The sequence below is a fragment of the Meleagris gallopavo genome, chromosome 23 (genome assembly GCF_905368555.1).
Source record: "Meleagris gallopavo chromosome 23, MGAL_WU_HG_1.1, whole genome shotgun sequence".
Lineage (NCBI taxonomy): Eukaryota > Metazoa > Chordata > Aves > Galliformes > Phasianidae > Meleagris > Meleagris gallopavo.
In genome coordinates, this window is record NC_139426.1 from 5,165,155 (window position 1) to 5,179,159 (window position 14,005).

At 43.3% G+C, this 14,005-nt stretch overlaps 2 protein-coding genes across 7 annotated transcripts in view; one reads left to right on the forward strand and one right to left on the reverse strand.

Annotated features, from left to right (window-relative positions):
* Nucleotides 1-13,012, reverse strand: part of PRDM2 (PR/SET domain 2) — a 62,753-nt gene extending 49,741 nt beyond the window's left edge. For both annotated transcript variants that reach the window (XM_085242621.1, XM_085242622.1), the window contains exons 1-2: nt 12,878-13,012; nt 6,061-6,134 (exon numbers count right to left, since the gene is read on the reverse strand). In XM_085242621.1, coding sequence (XP_085098747.1) covers nt 6,061-6,069 — 9 coding nt within the window. In that variant the 5' untranslated portion in view covers nt 6,070-6,134; nt 12,878-13,012. The remainder of the gene's footprint in view (nt 1-6,060; nt 6,135-12,877) is intronic.
* A 95-nt stretch (nt 13,013-13,107) lies between these two features.
* The window catches only part of LRRC38 (leucine rich repeat containing 38), a 56,313-nt gene continuing 55,415 nt past the window's right edge, over nt 13,108-14,005 (forward strand). For all 5 annotated transcript variants that reach the window (XR_014887924.1, XR_004161929.2, XR_004161928.2 and 2 more), the window contains exon 1: nt 13,108-13,255. The gene's annotated coding sequence lies outside the window, so the exon portion shown is untranslated. The remainder of the gene's footprint in view (nt 13,256-14,005) is intronic.

Here is a 14,005-nt window from a genome sequence, read left to right on the forward strand (position 1 = left end):
AAGTTCCAAGCAGAACACCCATGTCTGCCTTGATGCATAAAGGAGAAAACGATGCAAAGCTTCACTAACAGGAATAACTTGCCCAGAAACACACAAGGGATGGCTTAGGAAATATAGGGCAAAGCTGGAAGATCAACTACCCAGCACACTGAGAGCAACTGCATTCACATCAGCAATTCTTTGTTTCCTCTTTTCAAGTGTTGGCTTTCAGGTATTCTTGTTCTAACCCATCTCAAAAAAAAAAACCAACCAATCTAGAATAGCTTCTGGTGTTGCCTTCCTTGAGCGTGTATCTCTTGGGAGAAAGACTCAACAGAAATTCATGAAGAAAACAATACTTACAGTTCTGAAAAATGTATGTAGTTCACAAAAATGAAAAGTGATTTTTTTCTCCTGTTGAACCTAGGACACAGCAGTAAACAAACTACTCCAATGTACATACCAGAATGGGAATTTGGGGTACACCACCTTCTCTGCCGCAGGCACAAACATACCCTGTGCTGCCCAGACCTGGATGCCAGGGGACAGAGAGGAGCTTCCCTGCACACCCTGAGTCCAGTAACACATAAATCCCCCTCTTGTAGCGTGGCTAACACTGAAGCTTGCCTTGTAATGCACTTCCCAGAGCTACCGTTGGGTTATTGTCCTCCTCCTGCTGCTCTGTTTACAGCCTACAAGCAAGCCACTTCACTCCAGAGATCAACCTTAAAGTATCAGCGTGCCAAGCTTACTGCTCTGCTTTGAAGAGAATGATAGGATGTAAATAGTGTCATAAAAGTTATTTCTGTGTTCTATTCTTAATTAAACCAACTGTTCAGAACCCTTAGCCTGTAATTAATACAAAAGGTTTTAAGGTTTTCTTATAGCTGGAGATGCAATAGAAAGCTAATAAGTGATTTATGGATGTTAAGTGATTAGGCTTCATGCCCATTTTAAGGGATCTACAAGAGTCAATAGGCTGCTAGTAATTATATTCATACTATTACTCACATCATGTAAAATTGCAAGCGTTACTCACAGCTGTCACAAGACAACCAGCTCTTCAGTTAACAAGACACCTACTCCTGATTGAACAACCAGCATTACAAAAGCCACAAGCACATGCAGCCTCCCATAAATGCATCCACACTATGAAAGAATGGTGCTTGGCACAAACGACATGTATGCATACGTTGGACTTCATGCTACAGCCCCAAAAAAATATCTGCCCCCTGACACTGAACTGTGACCACTCTGGGCAGTCACAAATGCTGGTGAAGAAGGCAATAGCTCCTCTAACATGAAGGATGTTATATTTAAGTTCTGAAGAAACTTCAGGTGGTGTTAAATAACAACAAAAAAAAAATCAGGCAGTGCCACAGCTGTCCAAGTAAACTCAAACTTACCAGACATGACTCTTGCTTTTACTTGCAGCCACAAAGCAGAGATGTAATAGCAGTCTTCATGTACTGAGCTGAGTGTTCATCTATAACACCCAGCATTTTCCACTGAGCACTTAGGAAGCATTCTGGAAATATATTTTTAATGCATCTCTATAGGCTACCACAGTTGAGTTTTTAATCTTTCAAAGAAAATAAAGCTTCCCCAACCTCTCCTACTTCATAGCCACACTTCAAGAGTGCTCAGTATGGCAACTATTCTCCTCTATATTTATGACTTGCTGAGTTAAGTTACAAGAATGTCTTCTGTCAGCCTTCTGCAACAGCGAGAAAAATGATAAAACTGGAGTCCTAGCAATGTTATTCTATTGCTGCCTTGGTAAGCCCTAACAGCTGCACAGACACGTCCTAGAGAGCTATTAGTAGGGGAGAAAGACCCCGAAATTGGACACTGTGGAAGGAACAGAATGCCAGAAATCCCTTCCCATCCGCTAGATTGAGGGGCTGGGGAAAAAAATCCTTGCTCTTTAGTTATAATAGCTGAAAGTCTATTCACAGAAGAACTGCTTTCCTTTTATTTTTCTCTTCCAATGGCCAGCAAGGAAAAACACGGATGAAAGAAGTTTGAGTCGGACATCTGTTAGCCTTGAACTGATATGAGAGTCCACATCTGAGCGAGTTTCTTTTCTGTCTGCTCTTCTCTGCATCTCAAAGAGGCCCAGATTCCTTCCCTCCCAGTATCCACCCCACCACCCCATTAAGGGAACACCACGCTCATTTCTCCTTCACAGCAGTTTCTAACAAATTGCATATAGAATTATAGAATGGCCTGGATTGAAAAGGACCACGGTGTTCATCTGGTTCCAACCCCCTGCTGTGTGCAGGGTCACCAACCAGCAGCCTAGGCTGCCCAGAGCCACATCCAGCCTGGCCTTGAATGCCTGCAGGGATGAGAGGACAGCAGACATGGAACAAGACAGCTATGAGAACAATGCATTTGAAGCTTCAAGCTGACAAAACCTTTTTTTAAGCAACCAGAGCTAAAGGAGCAGTCAAACAAGCCTACAACACAACCTGATCAACCAAAACTTTATCAAACAGACAAATAAGATCAAAGAGCACAGCACTGGATCACATCCTGTGACGTATCAGACATTTCCTAATAGTCATACCTCCTTTCAGCCATCAATATCCCATTTCAGAAGTCTATTTGTAAGGAAAAGCATACAATCAGAACTTTATTTGACATCTTCCTACACAAATAAAAGCTCAGCAGCTGAACACAGCACTCTGACCCATTCCACAGCAGTTATATTCATGGATTTTGCACATACCATAAAATTAGGCCTAGGATGTAACAAGGCATTTCACATCTCAAACATACATTAATAACTATGTATTATACAGTAAAATGAACAATTTAGTTCAGTCAAATCAGCGCATTCTAATTTTATTTGCAATTTAAATACAGCTTCTTAAAAGACCTTCAAATCAAAACCCAAAGGAAGGCCTACCTACCAAAGGAAGAAATAGACTGATATCAATCACTTTTCCACCCACATTTAACAATCAGATTCAAATTGGTTTTCTTTCCTATAAAGAGATCACCTCTTGGTAAGGATGCATACAAGCACATGTCCTACAGCCAGCACTGCATTAAACTGAGGACCTACTATGGTGTTTTTCATTCATGCCAGCAATTCTGTTGCAACGTTGAGTAGGTGTGCACTAGAAGCTTGTTTTTTCCCTATTAAATGTGTAACTCTGAAGTTCACCAAACACATTACACTGTACTCAAACCAGAAAGGGTGAAGTGACCTAAGAACAATGCAAAGATGGTTGAAGGGCTGAAAGGTGCCTTAACTGAAGCTTTCCTTTCCTGTTTGCATCCAATTCAGAGTTCAGGTACTTGGATAGTGCCTTTCAGCACACCTCTGTAATTTTTATGTCACCTTCAATAGGAACAGCACCTGCAACAAGATGCTTACAGGTGATCAGATTGGAACAAAAAATGAAAGAAAAAAAAATCATGCTGAATGATGTGAAGATTGGCAAGCAGTTTGGTGGAAACAGGAATAAGAGGAATGAGGAGAGGATGCCATTCATAGAATCACAGAATGGCCTGGGTTGAAAAGGACCACAGTGCTCATCCAGTTCCAACCCCCTGCTGTGTGCAGGTCGCCAACCAGCAGCCCAGGCTGCCCAGAGCCACATCCAGCCTGGCCTTGGATGCCTGCAGGGATGGGGCATCCACAGCCTCCTTGGGCAACCTGGTCCCATTCACCATCCTCTGTGTGAAAAACTTCCTCCTTATATTTAACCTAAACCTCCCCCTGTCAGTTTAAAACCATTGCCCCTTGTCCTTCAATGTCCCTTGCCACTGAAGTGACAGGGGCAAGGCAAAGGAGACAGAAGGGAGTTGTGAAAGGGAAACAGAAACCAAGAGCTAGCACAGGGCAGGCAGAAGCAGAAGTTTCCTATCAAAAAACCTTATTGAACTCATCCCAGTTTTACTGCACGTGCTTGAAGACTGAAGATATATTAGAATATCTGAATTAATCAATTTAGAAACTCAGAAGGCACTTTAGCACAAGTGCAGGTATAATTTATCTTATGCCTATATTAATTTTGCAGTAACTTCCCATTCAGTGTTCCATGCAACTTTCTCGCTGCTTTATCTTAACTCAGGCTGGGATGCAGTAAAAGCTACTGATCAAAACCCCACACTTGCTTGGTGGGTTTTTTTTTGTTTGTTTTTAATAAATTATTCAGAGCATTCTGATGCACTTTACACATAAAAGGAAAAATGTCTTTTAAAAAGAGATAGAGAATACATGTCATCTATCCCAAGACAGCAATCTTCCTTGAAATGCAAAAATTAACTCAAATATGAGCTGTATTTTTTTTTTTAATTTGTTGTTTTTAATGTTGTTTTTAATCCTTTGTAATCTTACTGGAAGGAGGCCAGATCAGTTCATGAAAAGGATTTTCTTCATTACAACAAAAGGAACAGTCCTTTCATATAAGCAAAATTAACAATAGCCAATTAGTTTCGGGGTCACTGAAGTCACACCAAAAGCAAAGATAAGCAGAACAAAAGAAATGAGAGCAGAACACCTGAAAGATGTTTGGCATCAGGCATCAAAGACACGCCTTATACAGACCTGGCACTACAACTTGTCAACAGTGAATGAAATGACAAGGGCACTGCAAGAAAAAACACCACGGGTTTGATGCTAAGTACACACTCAGTATGAATGGTAATTGAACAATAAAAAGCATTGTGAGCTCTGTATACTTTGGAAACGAAAGGCAAAAGGCAGAGATGCCAAGAAGGACTCGAAGCTGTTGTAACTCTCCCCAGAAGCAGGGTGATCTCTGTATTGATTGTAAGGTAATAAACATCACAGCACTGCATAAATGGTGTTATCAATCCAGGTATGAAGGACGAGGACTTCGTTTTATACAGTGCAGAAATTTTATTCACTCCTAGAAAGGGAGCAGCGTTGGTGGAGTGAGGAAACCAAACGGGAAGGAAACAGCTACTGATAGCACAGATTAACACCGAAATCTTTGGGAGCAAGTAATGAAGCAGAAGGACTATTGCTCGAGCAGAACAATAAGCTGTTGGCTTTATGCCACAGCACCTTCAAAATAAACCTTTCAGGGGAAAAAAAAAACAAGTCTCAAAAGAAGGAAATGATGAAGCAATAGTTATCCTTGCTACCCCAGACAAGACCACTAAACTTTCAAAGGGTGCACACAGAAATGTTATTTGCATGATATATAATGCATATTTATGCACATATATAATAGAAGAGTGTACTCTAAATCCATGACAACACTGATAGAGTTCCTATTTTGCTTTTTGTTTTTTCAATATGCTTTTTTTTTTCCCCCCACTTAAAATCAGAGCTATTGGAAACATCCTACCATATAATTCCTCACTTAAGTAATTGTATTTACACTCCTATAACTTCAGTGGTGGAGTATACTTCAGCAGAGTGCTAATTGTACTCTGTGCCAATAATGATCAATTAAGGGTTTAAAAGCAAAAAAGTAATTCATTAGGAAAAGCAATGAAAAAAGTACACAAAGCATTTTGCATCCTGTGCACTGTGGTTGTTCCTGGCTAACAAAACAAGCAGCTTCTGTTCACGTTTTAGCAAATTGAAGACTGGCATTCCTTCAGGGTGATACCCCATGGTCACACTCCCATGCCAAGGGGACTTGGTGAGACAATCCAAACAGAGAAGCACTCATGAGAATAATTTAAGGTAATATTTCCTCTGTCTATAGCAAATAGACTACCTGTATTTTTTCTGCTTGGACAGACAGATAAAAAACAAATGAAATCAGGCACACTTGACACAGATTAAAACAACACTCTCCAGAGCATCCAGGACATTCTGGCACCCACATAGTAGAGGATGCATCCCATAATAAATGTCCTTTCCCAACCTTTTCACTTGATTCAAGGGAAATACTCTGGCTCCAGAGAAGTGTGAATCTTCCCAATCAACCAGTTTCTAAGGCAGAAGCTGTTCACTGCACGTTTGAAATGATACAGTGGTCTAAAAGGTGAAAAATGGAAGTCTTTCATTTCTTTTTTGACTTTTCATGTTAACATTGAGCTGTTCTATTAGCCAAATATTTTGATAAAGTCTTCCATGAAACTCACCTGATTCATTTTGAATTCCAGTTGCGTTCTGAGAAGACACACACGACAGAGGAACTCCTCTGATTACATGAGCCCTACAAAGAGAAACAGACAATTGTAAGGCCTACCTACCAGTTTACATTGAACTGAAAGCACACAGAGCTGAAGTTGCTCTTCCTAGAGGGCTGTTCACAACACAGCACACTGCTTGACACAAGATCTGCTCCAAGCTATTAGTCAGCTATTGTAGCTCAGAATAATGCCATATCTAAGAGTTTAGTACATTAACTTGCCTTTTTTTATTATTATTATTATTTTTTTAAATACATGGAGGAAATAACACAGCAAGTGACATTGGAAACACCATCCTGGTGTCATACAGTGTTGTCAGTAGTTGAACTTCTTGGAGGCTGACTGGTACTTACCCACAAAGCATTTCATTTAAGTGCTGTTATTTCTTCCCCCAACTATTTATTTTTTTCCATGTAACAATCACTAAACGATTTTACTAACTGTTAGTTTTTATACAAAGCATTTAATTTAAAATCTGTTACTATTTCCAGCCACTCCTGGGATGTCAAATCCAACCATGGCAATAACATCACTTTCTCTCCAAGCTCTCCTGCAGTTTTGCAGCACATCTCCCACATGCCATTTTCGCCCCACGGCCTTGACAGCTTAACTCGTTTTCCCTCCTGACAAACATGATTTCTGCTTCTGCTCAGGACAAATGGTTTCTGAAAGGCGGTCAGCAGGCTGCCTGTCACCTGCTGGAACTGCCTGCACACATGGAGGTGCTGATTTAAGGAAAAGCAAAGCTGGAGTTGTGTACAATTCTGCGCTGGGGTGATGCAGTAACAAGAAAATGCAGAGCTCTTTCATTCTGTGCTCACTTGGCTGATGTCTGCTTCATGGCAATTTGTAAATCAGGATGGTATTTCCTAGTGCGAATAATACCTGATTCTTGGGAAGAAATATTTGCTTTTTCTATATTTGGCTAGGAAGTAAAAAACTTTATTCACATAAAGACCACAAAAACAAGAACATTTTATTGATTTCAGAGCACTGTGTGATGGACTACAGCTGTAGGATGTGAGAATACAGCAGTGGCACCTGCTGCCTGCTCATCATTTGCCTTATGTGACCTTCAAGGCCCCTCATCTCTAATGGTTCTCTGATTATGAGCTCAGCAATCTTCTATCAGACCCACCACCTATCATGGCTCTGGAAATCAACTTAGAAAGCCTGCTTTAAGAAGTGCATAGACATTATGTTGCATTCAGTGAGAGTCATCTTCAGGTACATACGTCATTTTCAACACTGAATAAACTAGGAAGGCATTTAACTCATAATTCTAGCTACACAAATACAACCCAGGCAGAATTAAAGCGGTGTTTCACAGAAGCAACCATTCAACATCATTACTCATCCAATGCATGCAGTGGTTGGCGACCCTGCACATAGCAGGGGGTTGGAACCAGATGATCATTGTGGTCCTTTTCAACCCAGCCATTCTATGTTTTTATATATATTATTATTCAACTTTCATAGAACTGGATGTATCCAAACCTCTCACTGAGCCTTCATACGAAGTGACCAACCTCAGCAGAATGATGCATTTAAAGCTCAGCTCCCAAACAGGCTGTGCCCTATACTTTAAGCTACAAGTTGCCAGCGGAATCGGTTTATCAAAAAGTATAAGATGAGAAATGAAGCTGTGGTAATCCAAAAGTTGCAATAATTACTAATAAAAGTACCAACTGAAAGCACTCGTTTCACTTTGAAATTGTATTCCTGCTGCTCTGATAGGTAGTTTTTAAACTGCAGAGCTCACATCACTTATCTGAAAACATTTCCCCATTTTCTTTCCTCATTAACGACAAAGAAAATTGTGTAGAAAGGCTGACTGCATTAGAAAAAAAGAAAATAAAATCAACTTCAGCCTACATACACCTTATGGACACTCACTGGTTTAACCTCTACCTGCATAAAAACGACCTAAGAATAGAAAACAAAGCATTTATAACACAAAGTTTCATTTTGAAATTCCAGTTCCACAAAAACGTGGATGTATGACCCAAACCACACAAACACAACACCTCCCAATCGGAATTTTTAAATTAATTTCCAGAAAATCAGGGCATATTTATTTCAAACCACCACCCACGGTGTATCCCATGAGTGCAGCAGGCTCACAAGGTACTGAAGTAACAGAGAAACAAATCAGAAAAGTCAGATTTATTGCATCGTGTCACTTTAATCTCTGAAAAATTCATTTAGAAAGACTCTTTAGAAAGTCTTCCTTGTAATTAACATTGCTAATTTTGTATAAAATTAGTTACTTTTATGTGTGTTATGGATTGGTTGGGTCAGTATTTCCAGTAGGTGCTTCCAGTGGCTGTGCTGACCCATCCACCTTCTGCTTTTCTAAGGCACAGTTATCATCTCTAGATGATGATCCCTTCACTTTGAAAAGGAATATTACTTCCATTTCAGGGGAAGGAAAAATAAACAGGTGAGAGCATTTCAGCATTTGGAAGCTGAAAATGGGACACGCATTACGTCTCTGTCCAGGTAAAAACACATCAATTACAAAGCTGGAACAAAACCTGAAAGCCTCAGCAGCCTCTTCTCCCAGTCAGGCTCCAGGCTGGGAAACTGCAGGGTGGTAGAAATGATCTTTTCCTTTGCTTTAGCTTTTAATTATAGCAGATGAATGATCATTATTTTTTTTTAAACATCTGGGTGCTTAGCTTGTTGCACTTCAATCCTACAATAGCATTCTACATACATTTGCAGCGTGTTAGGTTAAGGAAAGCTTCAAAAAAAAAAAAATAATAATAATAAATGCATGTTAACACTGAAAGATGAATAAGTCCAAACTTGACAGAACCAACAGTGCTATCTATGGGCACTGAGTTGCAATGAAGCTTTCAGTTCCTGTAGACTGCCAGAATGAGAATGGAGAAAAGTGGGCATAAAATGATGAAAGCAGTAACATCTGTTGCCTCTTGCCTGATAAAAATAAAAGTTTTGCTTAGTGCTTGGTAAACAAATAAGCTGTAGATACTAAGAGAGTTTATTCAGTAACCATGCCAAGAAATTAACACAAAGATGAACCCCACGCTCTTCACCTTCACATATATTTCTCAAAAAAAAAAAAACCAACAAAACAACAACAAAAAACACCAACAACATTTCATCCTCATGAAACAGCAAGTAATCAAAAGAAGCAACAGAAAATGCCAAGTGCCTGATAACTGCTAGTAGACAGATATACTGTTCCAGTTTCAGACATAAGTACACCTCTTCATTCTGTCCGCAAAGGCAGTACATTCAAATGACAATTTTATCAGACAAGTGCATTGCAGACTCACAAGCACACGAAACAACCTGTTCCAGTCATTTCTTTTCACAATGCAGGGCTGCCTCCCACTTCTGTCTGCAAGCATCTTTTATACAGAGGCAAAAAGAAAAAAAAAAAAAACACAACAACATTTTTCAGCTAGGAATACAGTCTCAGAAAACACAGCACTGGTAAAGAAAAGCATTTCGTTTTGGGGATGATGTTACATAGTAGGATCATACCTGCCCCATCATGTGCCAACAAATTCAACACAAAATGCCCTGCAGTGCTTTAAAAATGCTGTGATACTTGCCAGGACTACGCATAGTTTAAAGATGCCTCCAAATAATCTGAATTAAGTCAAAATAAACATGCCAAGATGAAGAGTGCTGCACTGAAATGACTGGTATCTTTTCTATACTGTGTTCACATGGAAAGATGGCCATGTGTGAAGAATTAGTGAACCAGAGTGATTTTGTGAGGGCAATACACTCCAGCAAGTATTACATAGTATGGGAAATAGAACAATTTACAGGAGGAAAAGATTGGGCTGAATTACAGAACTCTAACAACAATGGAACAGTAAATCAAAAGGGGATGGCACGAAGCATAATCAATTCTTTGAGATGTGGAGTTGCTAACTATAAAGATCAAAGACTCAGGAGGAAGTATAAGGAACAAGGTATCCCAATGCAGATATTCAACATGCATCAGCTTGTGACCTCGGGCTGTTTGTAAACCTCTGACAAAAACAACATAACCCATAAAACTAGCAGTCTCCAATCTGCACACGTAAGCAAGTGGCTCATAATGAAAAAGGCACCATGCTGTTGCTGCAAGGCATAGCCTACATTTCCATCTTCTCCCCAAGTTGAGACTCTTACTTGCATATATGGCATGAGCACCAACCAGCAGCTGTAGACTGGTAACAAGCAAAAACATTCCTACAAATGTTACCTCTATATCATCCTGAACTTGTTTTAAGAGACTGACATCTAGTGCAGGACAGTATTTAGAACTCCTTTTTACATATTGTCACTTTTGTAACCCCAAAGTGATTGTTTGCCCTTTATTCCACATAAGCAGGGTTTCACTAGAAGCAAAACTTGACCTTTCTTATGTTCTGAGGCATGGGGTGGATGGGCTGAGACACTTCTGACCCAGCCAACCCTGGGAGGACAACACTGAGCTGAGCTATGTGTCTGAAGACGGGTACACAGAGATAGGACAATGAGGAATGGCTTCAAACTAACACAGGGGAGATTTAGACTAATGCCAGAGGGAAATTCTTCACTCAGAGGGCAGCAAAGCCCTGGCACAGCTACCCAGAGAGCTGTGGATGCCCCACAGGTGATCAAGGACATTGATGGGGCCCTGGGCCACCTGAACTGGCACCTGATTTAGTGGGCAGTAACCCTGCCCATGGCAGAGGGGCTGGAACTGGATGATCTTTGAAGTCCTTTCCAACCCAAGTCATTCTGTAATGAAACCAAGCAGCACCACACAATGTAACAATCCCTATACACTGAAAGATCTTTTGGTTCTTACAGGTCTCTGTCAATCAGCTTTGTCTCAAGTATTGTATCAGGAATACCAGCAGCCCCACCACCACTGGGAGATGCCCATTGCTGAGTACTGAAATGTAAAGTAAGGAAAATGCCTTCTGTCACTGAATGCTCAGATAAGAGATACAAGAACATCACCATCCTTTCAATCTTCAATTGTTACAAATGGTTCAAAGTATTCCTTACTACTTCAGAATGGATCTTTGGCAGCTTCATAGGAATTAAAACCATTAAAAGCTCTACAGAAGACCAGAACTGCAAACTCATGAGGTGCTCACCAGCAAGGCTCCACCTTCTGCAGTGGTGTCAAATGATGGTCTCAAAGATGCTGTCCGACCTGTTACTCCTGTCCTGATACTCACCAGTATCACTGCACTACAGCACAGAAACCCCAAGGTTGAGAGAAATAGAATCACAGAATCATTAAAGTTGGAAAAGATCACTAAGATCATAGAGTCATAGAATGGCCTGGGTTGAAAAGGACCAGTGCTCCAATGACCAATGCTCATCCAGTTCCAACCCCCTGCTATGTGCAGGTCACCAACCAGCAGCCCAGGCTGCCCAGAGCCACATCCAGCCTGGCCCTGAATGCCTCCAGCAATGGGGTGTCCATAACCTCCTTGGGCAACCTGTTCCAGAGCATCACCACCCTCTGAGTGAAAAACTTCCCAACTGTCCACCTACCACCAGCATTGCATACCAAACCAAGTCCCAAGTACTACATCTTCAGTGACCCCAACACGTCCCAGAGCAGCCTGTTCCAGTGCCCAACCACTCCTGTGGATAATTTTTTCCCAATATCCAAACTAAACCTCTCCTGGAGCAACTTGAGGCCATCACCTCTCGTCTATCAGCAGTTATGCAGGCGCAGAGGCTGAGCCCACCTCACCACAACCTCCCTTCAGTCCCTATAGAGAGCAATGAGTTCTCTGAGCCACATCTTCTCCAGATTGACCCACTGGATCAGCATCACTCACTGCAGCACTGAGCTTCAGAGCCCTCACAGCTCCGTTCCCTTCTCTGCACACACCCTAGGGCCTCTGTGACTGTATTGTAGTGAAGAACCCAACACTGCCCACAGCACAGAGGGATGATAACCTCCTGCTGGTGGCACTGCTGCTGATACAAGCCAGGATGTTTCTAGGGAGCCTACAAACAGGAGGGGAATCAACTCTTTGAAAGGGTAGATAACAGCAGGACAAGGGAAAATGGTTTGAAGTTGAGGCAGGGAAGATTGAGGTTGGATGTCAGGGGGAAGTTCTTTACAGAGAGAGTGGTGAGATGCTGGAACAGCTGCCCAGAGAGGCTGTGGATGCCCCGTCCATCCCTGGAGGTGTTCAAGGCCAGGTTGGATGGGGCCCTGGGCAGCTATGAAATGTGGAGGTTGATGGCCCTGCATGTGGCAGGGGGTTGGAGATTCATGATCCTTGAGGCCCCTTCCAACCCGGGCCATTCTGTGATTCTGTGATGCTGATGGTCTTTTGACCATCTGCACACACTGCTGGCTCCTGTTCAGCTGCTGCGGACCAGCTCCCCCCGATCTTTTCCCTCAGCACAGCCTTCCAAATCTGTAGCAACGCATGGGCTTGTGGTGACTGAAGCCCAGGAACGGGCACTCGTTCCCATTGACCTCAGCCCGCCCGCGTCCCTCAGTCAAACCATCCCATCTGCAGGCACAGAACCCGCTGTCACCTGCAAACTTCCTGAGGGAGCTTTCAGCCCCTCACCCACACCATCAACCACCGCGCTGAACATCACGACCCGTACTGCCGACCCGCCCGGCCGCACCCTCTGCTCCCCAGAGCCCCACAACCCGGGCCCCTTCCCCGCCGTACCCCCGGCTCCGCGCCTCTGGCTCTGCCCACCACCCCCACAGCCCGGCCCGCCCTCCGGCACAGCAGCGCCCGCGGGGCCGCCTCCCTCTCACCTGCGAGGCTACCGCCGCCTCCTCGTTGTCCTCCTCTTTCTCCACTATCCACGGCCCGGCTCAAAAAGGCGCGGAACGGCCCCAGCTCCGGCACCGTCCGGACGCCATTTTGTCTCCAGCCTCGGAAGTGACGTTGGGGGGAGGCCAGCGGGCAGTGCCCCCCGTAGCGGGACCCCCTCCGGAGCGGGGCCGCCCCCGCTGCCCCCCGGCTCCCCGCTTCGTCCCCATGTTTACCAGAGAGCGCCTCGGCTCGTCCCATCTGCCGCAGCCAGCCGTCCTCCTCACCGCGGCCTCCGGCATCCGCCCTCATCCCCAGACAATGAGCTGTGGAGGAGAGCGGGTTCTCTTGCCCTATTATGGGGTTTTCTGTCCTCTGTGGTAAGAGTTTGCTATTTATTGTGTGGAAAAAAAAAAGAAAAGAGTGAGGAATGAGGAATTCTAGCAGCAGGTTGGAGTCATTAAGCTAACGTAGGAGATTGAATATAGGGATACTTTGTGTTTCTTTGATTATTTTGATATCGCGCTCGTTGCACAAGTCCATCAAGGAGAAATATTAATGATGTGGATGTGCTGAGAAGCTGTGGTGCCATGGTACTGAACCACGCAGCAGGGAGCTTTCTCCACGAGCAGACAAGGAAGATCCCTGCTGAGCCTTTCTTGTCAAGCTGGTGCTTTCTGACAGCCTGCTGAGGGAGCAAGGATGGTCAGTCTGCAGAACAGGAGCTCCATACAACTCCTGAAGGAAGGCTGTGATGAGGCAGGGTTGGCCTCTGCTCCCGGCTGGCAGCGATACGATGAGAGGTGATGGCATCAAGGTGCAGATTGGATTATAGGAATGATTTCTTCTCAGAAAGAGCGGTGATGTACTGGCACAGCTGCTCAGAGAGGTGGTGAAGTCACTGTCCTTGGAGGTGTTCAGTGTGGAGATGTGGCACTGAGGGATGTGGGCACGGTGGGGGTGGGTTGTGGTTGGACTTGGGGATCATAGAGGTCTTTTTCAACCTTGATGATCCTATGAGTATAACCCGCTGCAATTCCAACAAGGACAGCTGCAAAAATGAGCTTTCAAGTGCAAGGCAGATATTGACTGCAAAGTTAGAGTTTTAATGCCTGTATTGTAGTGTGCAA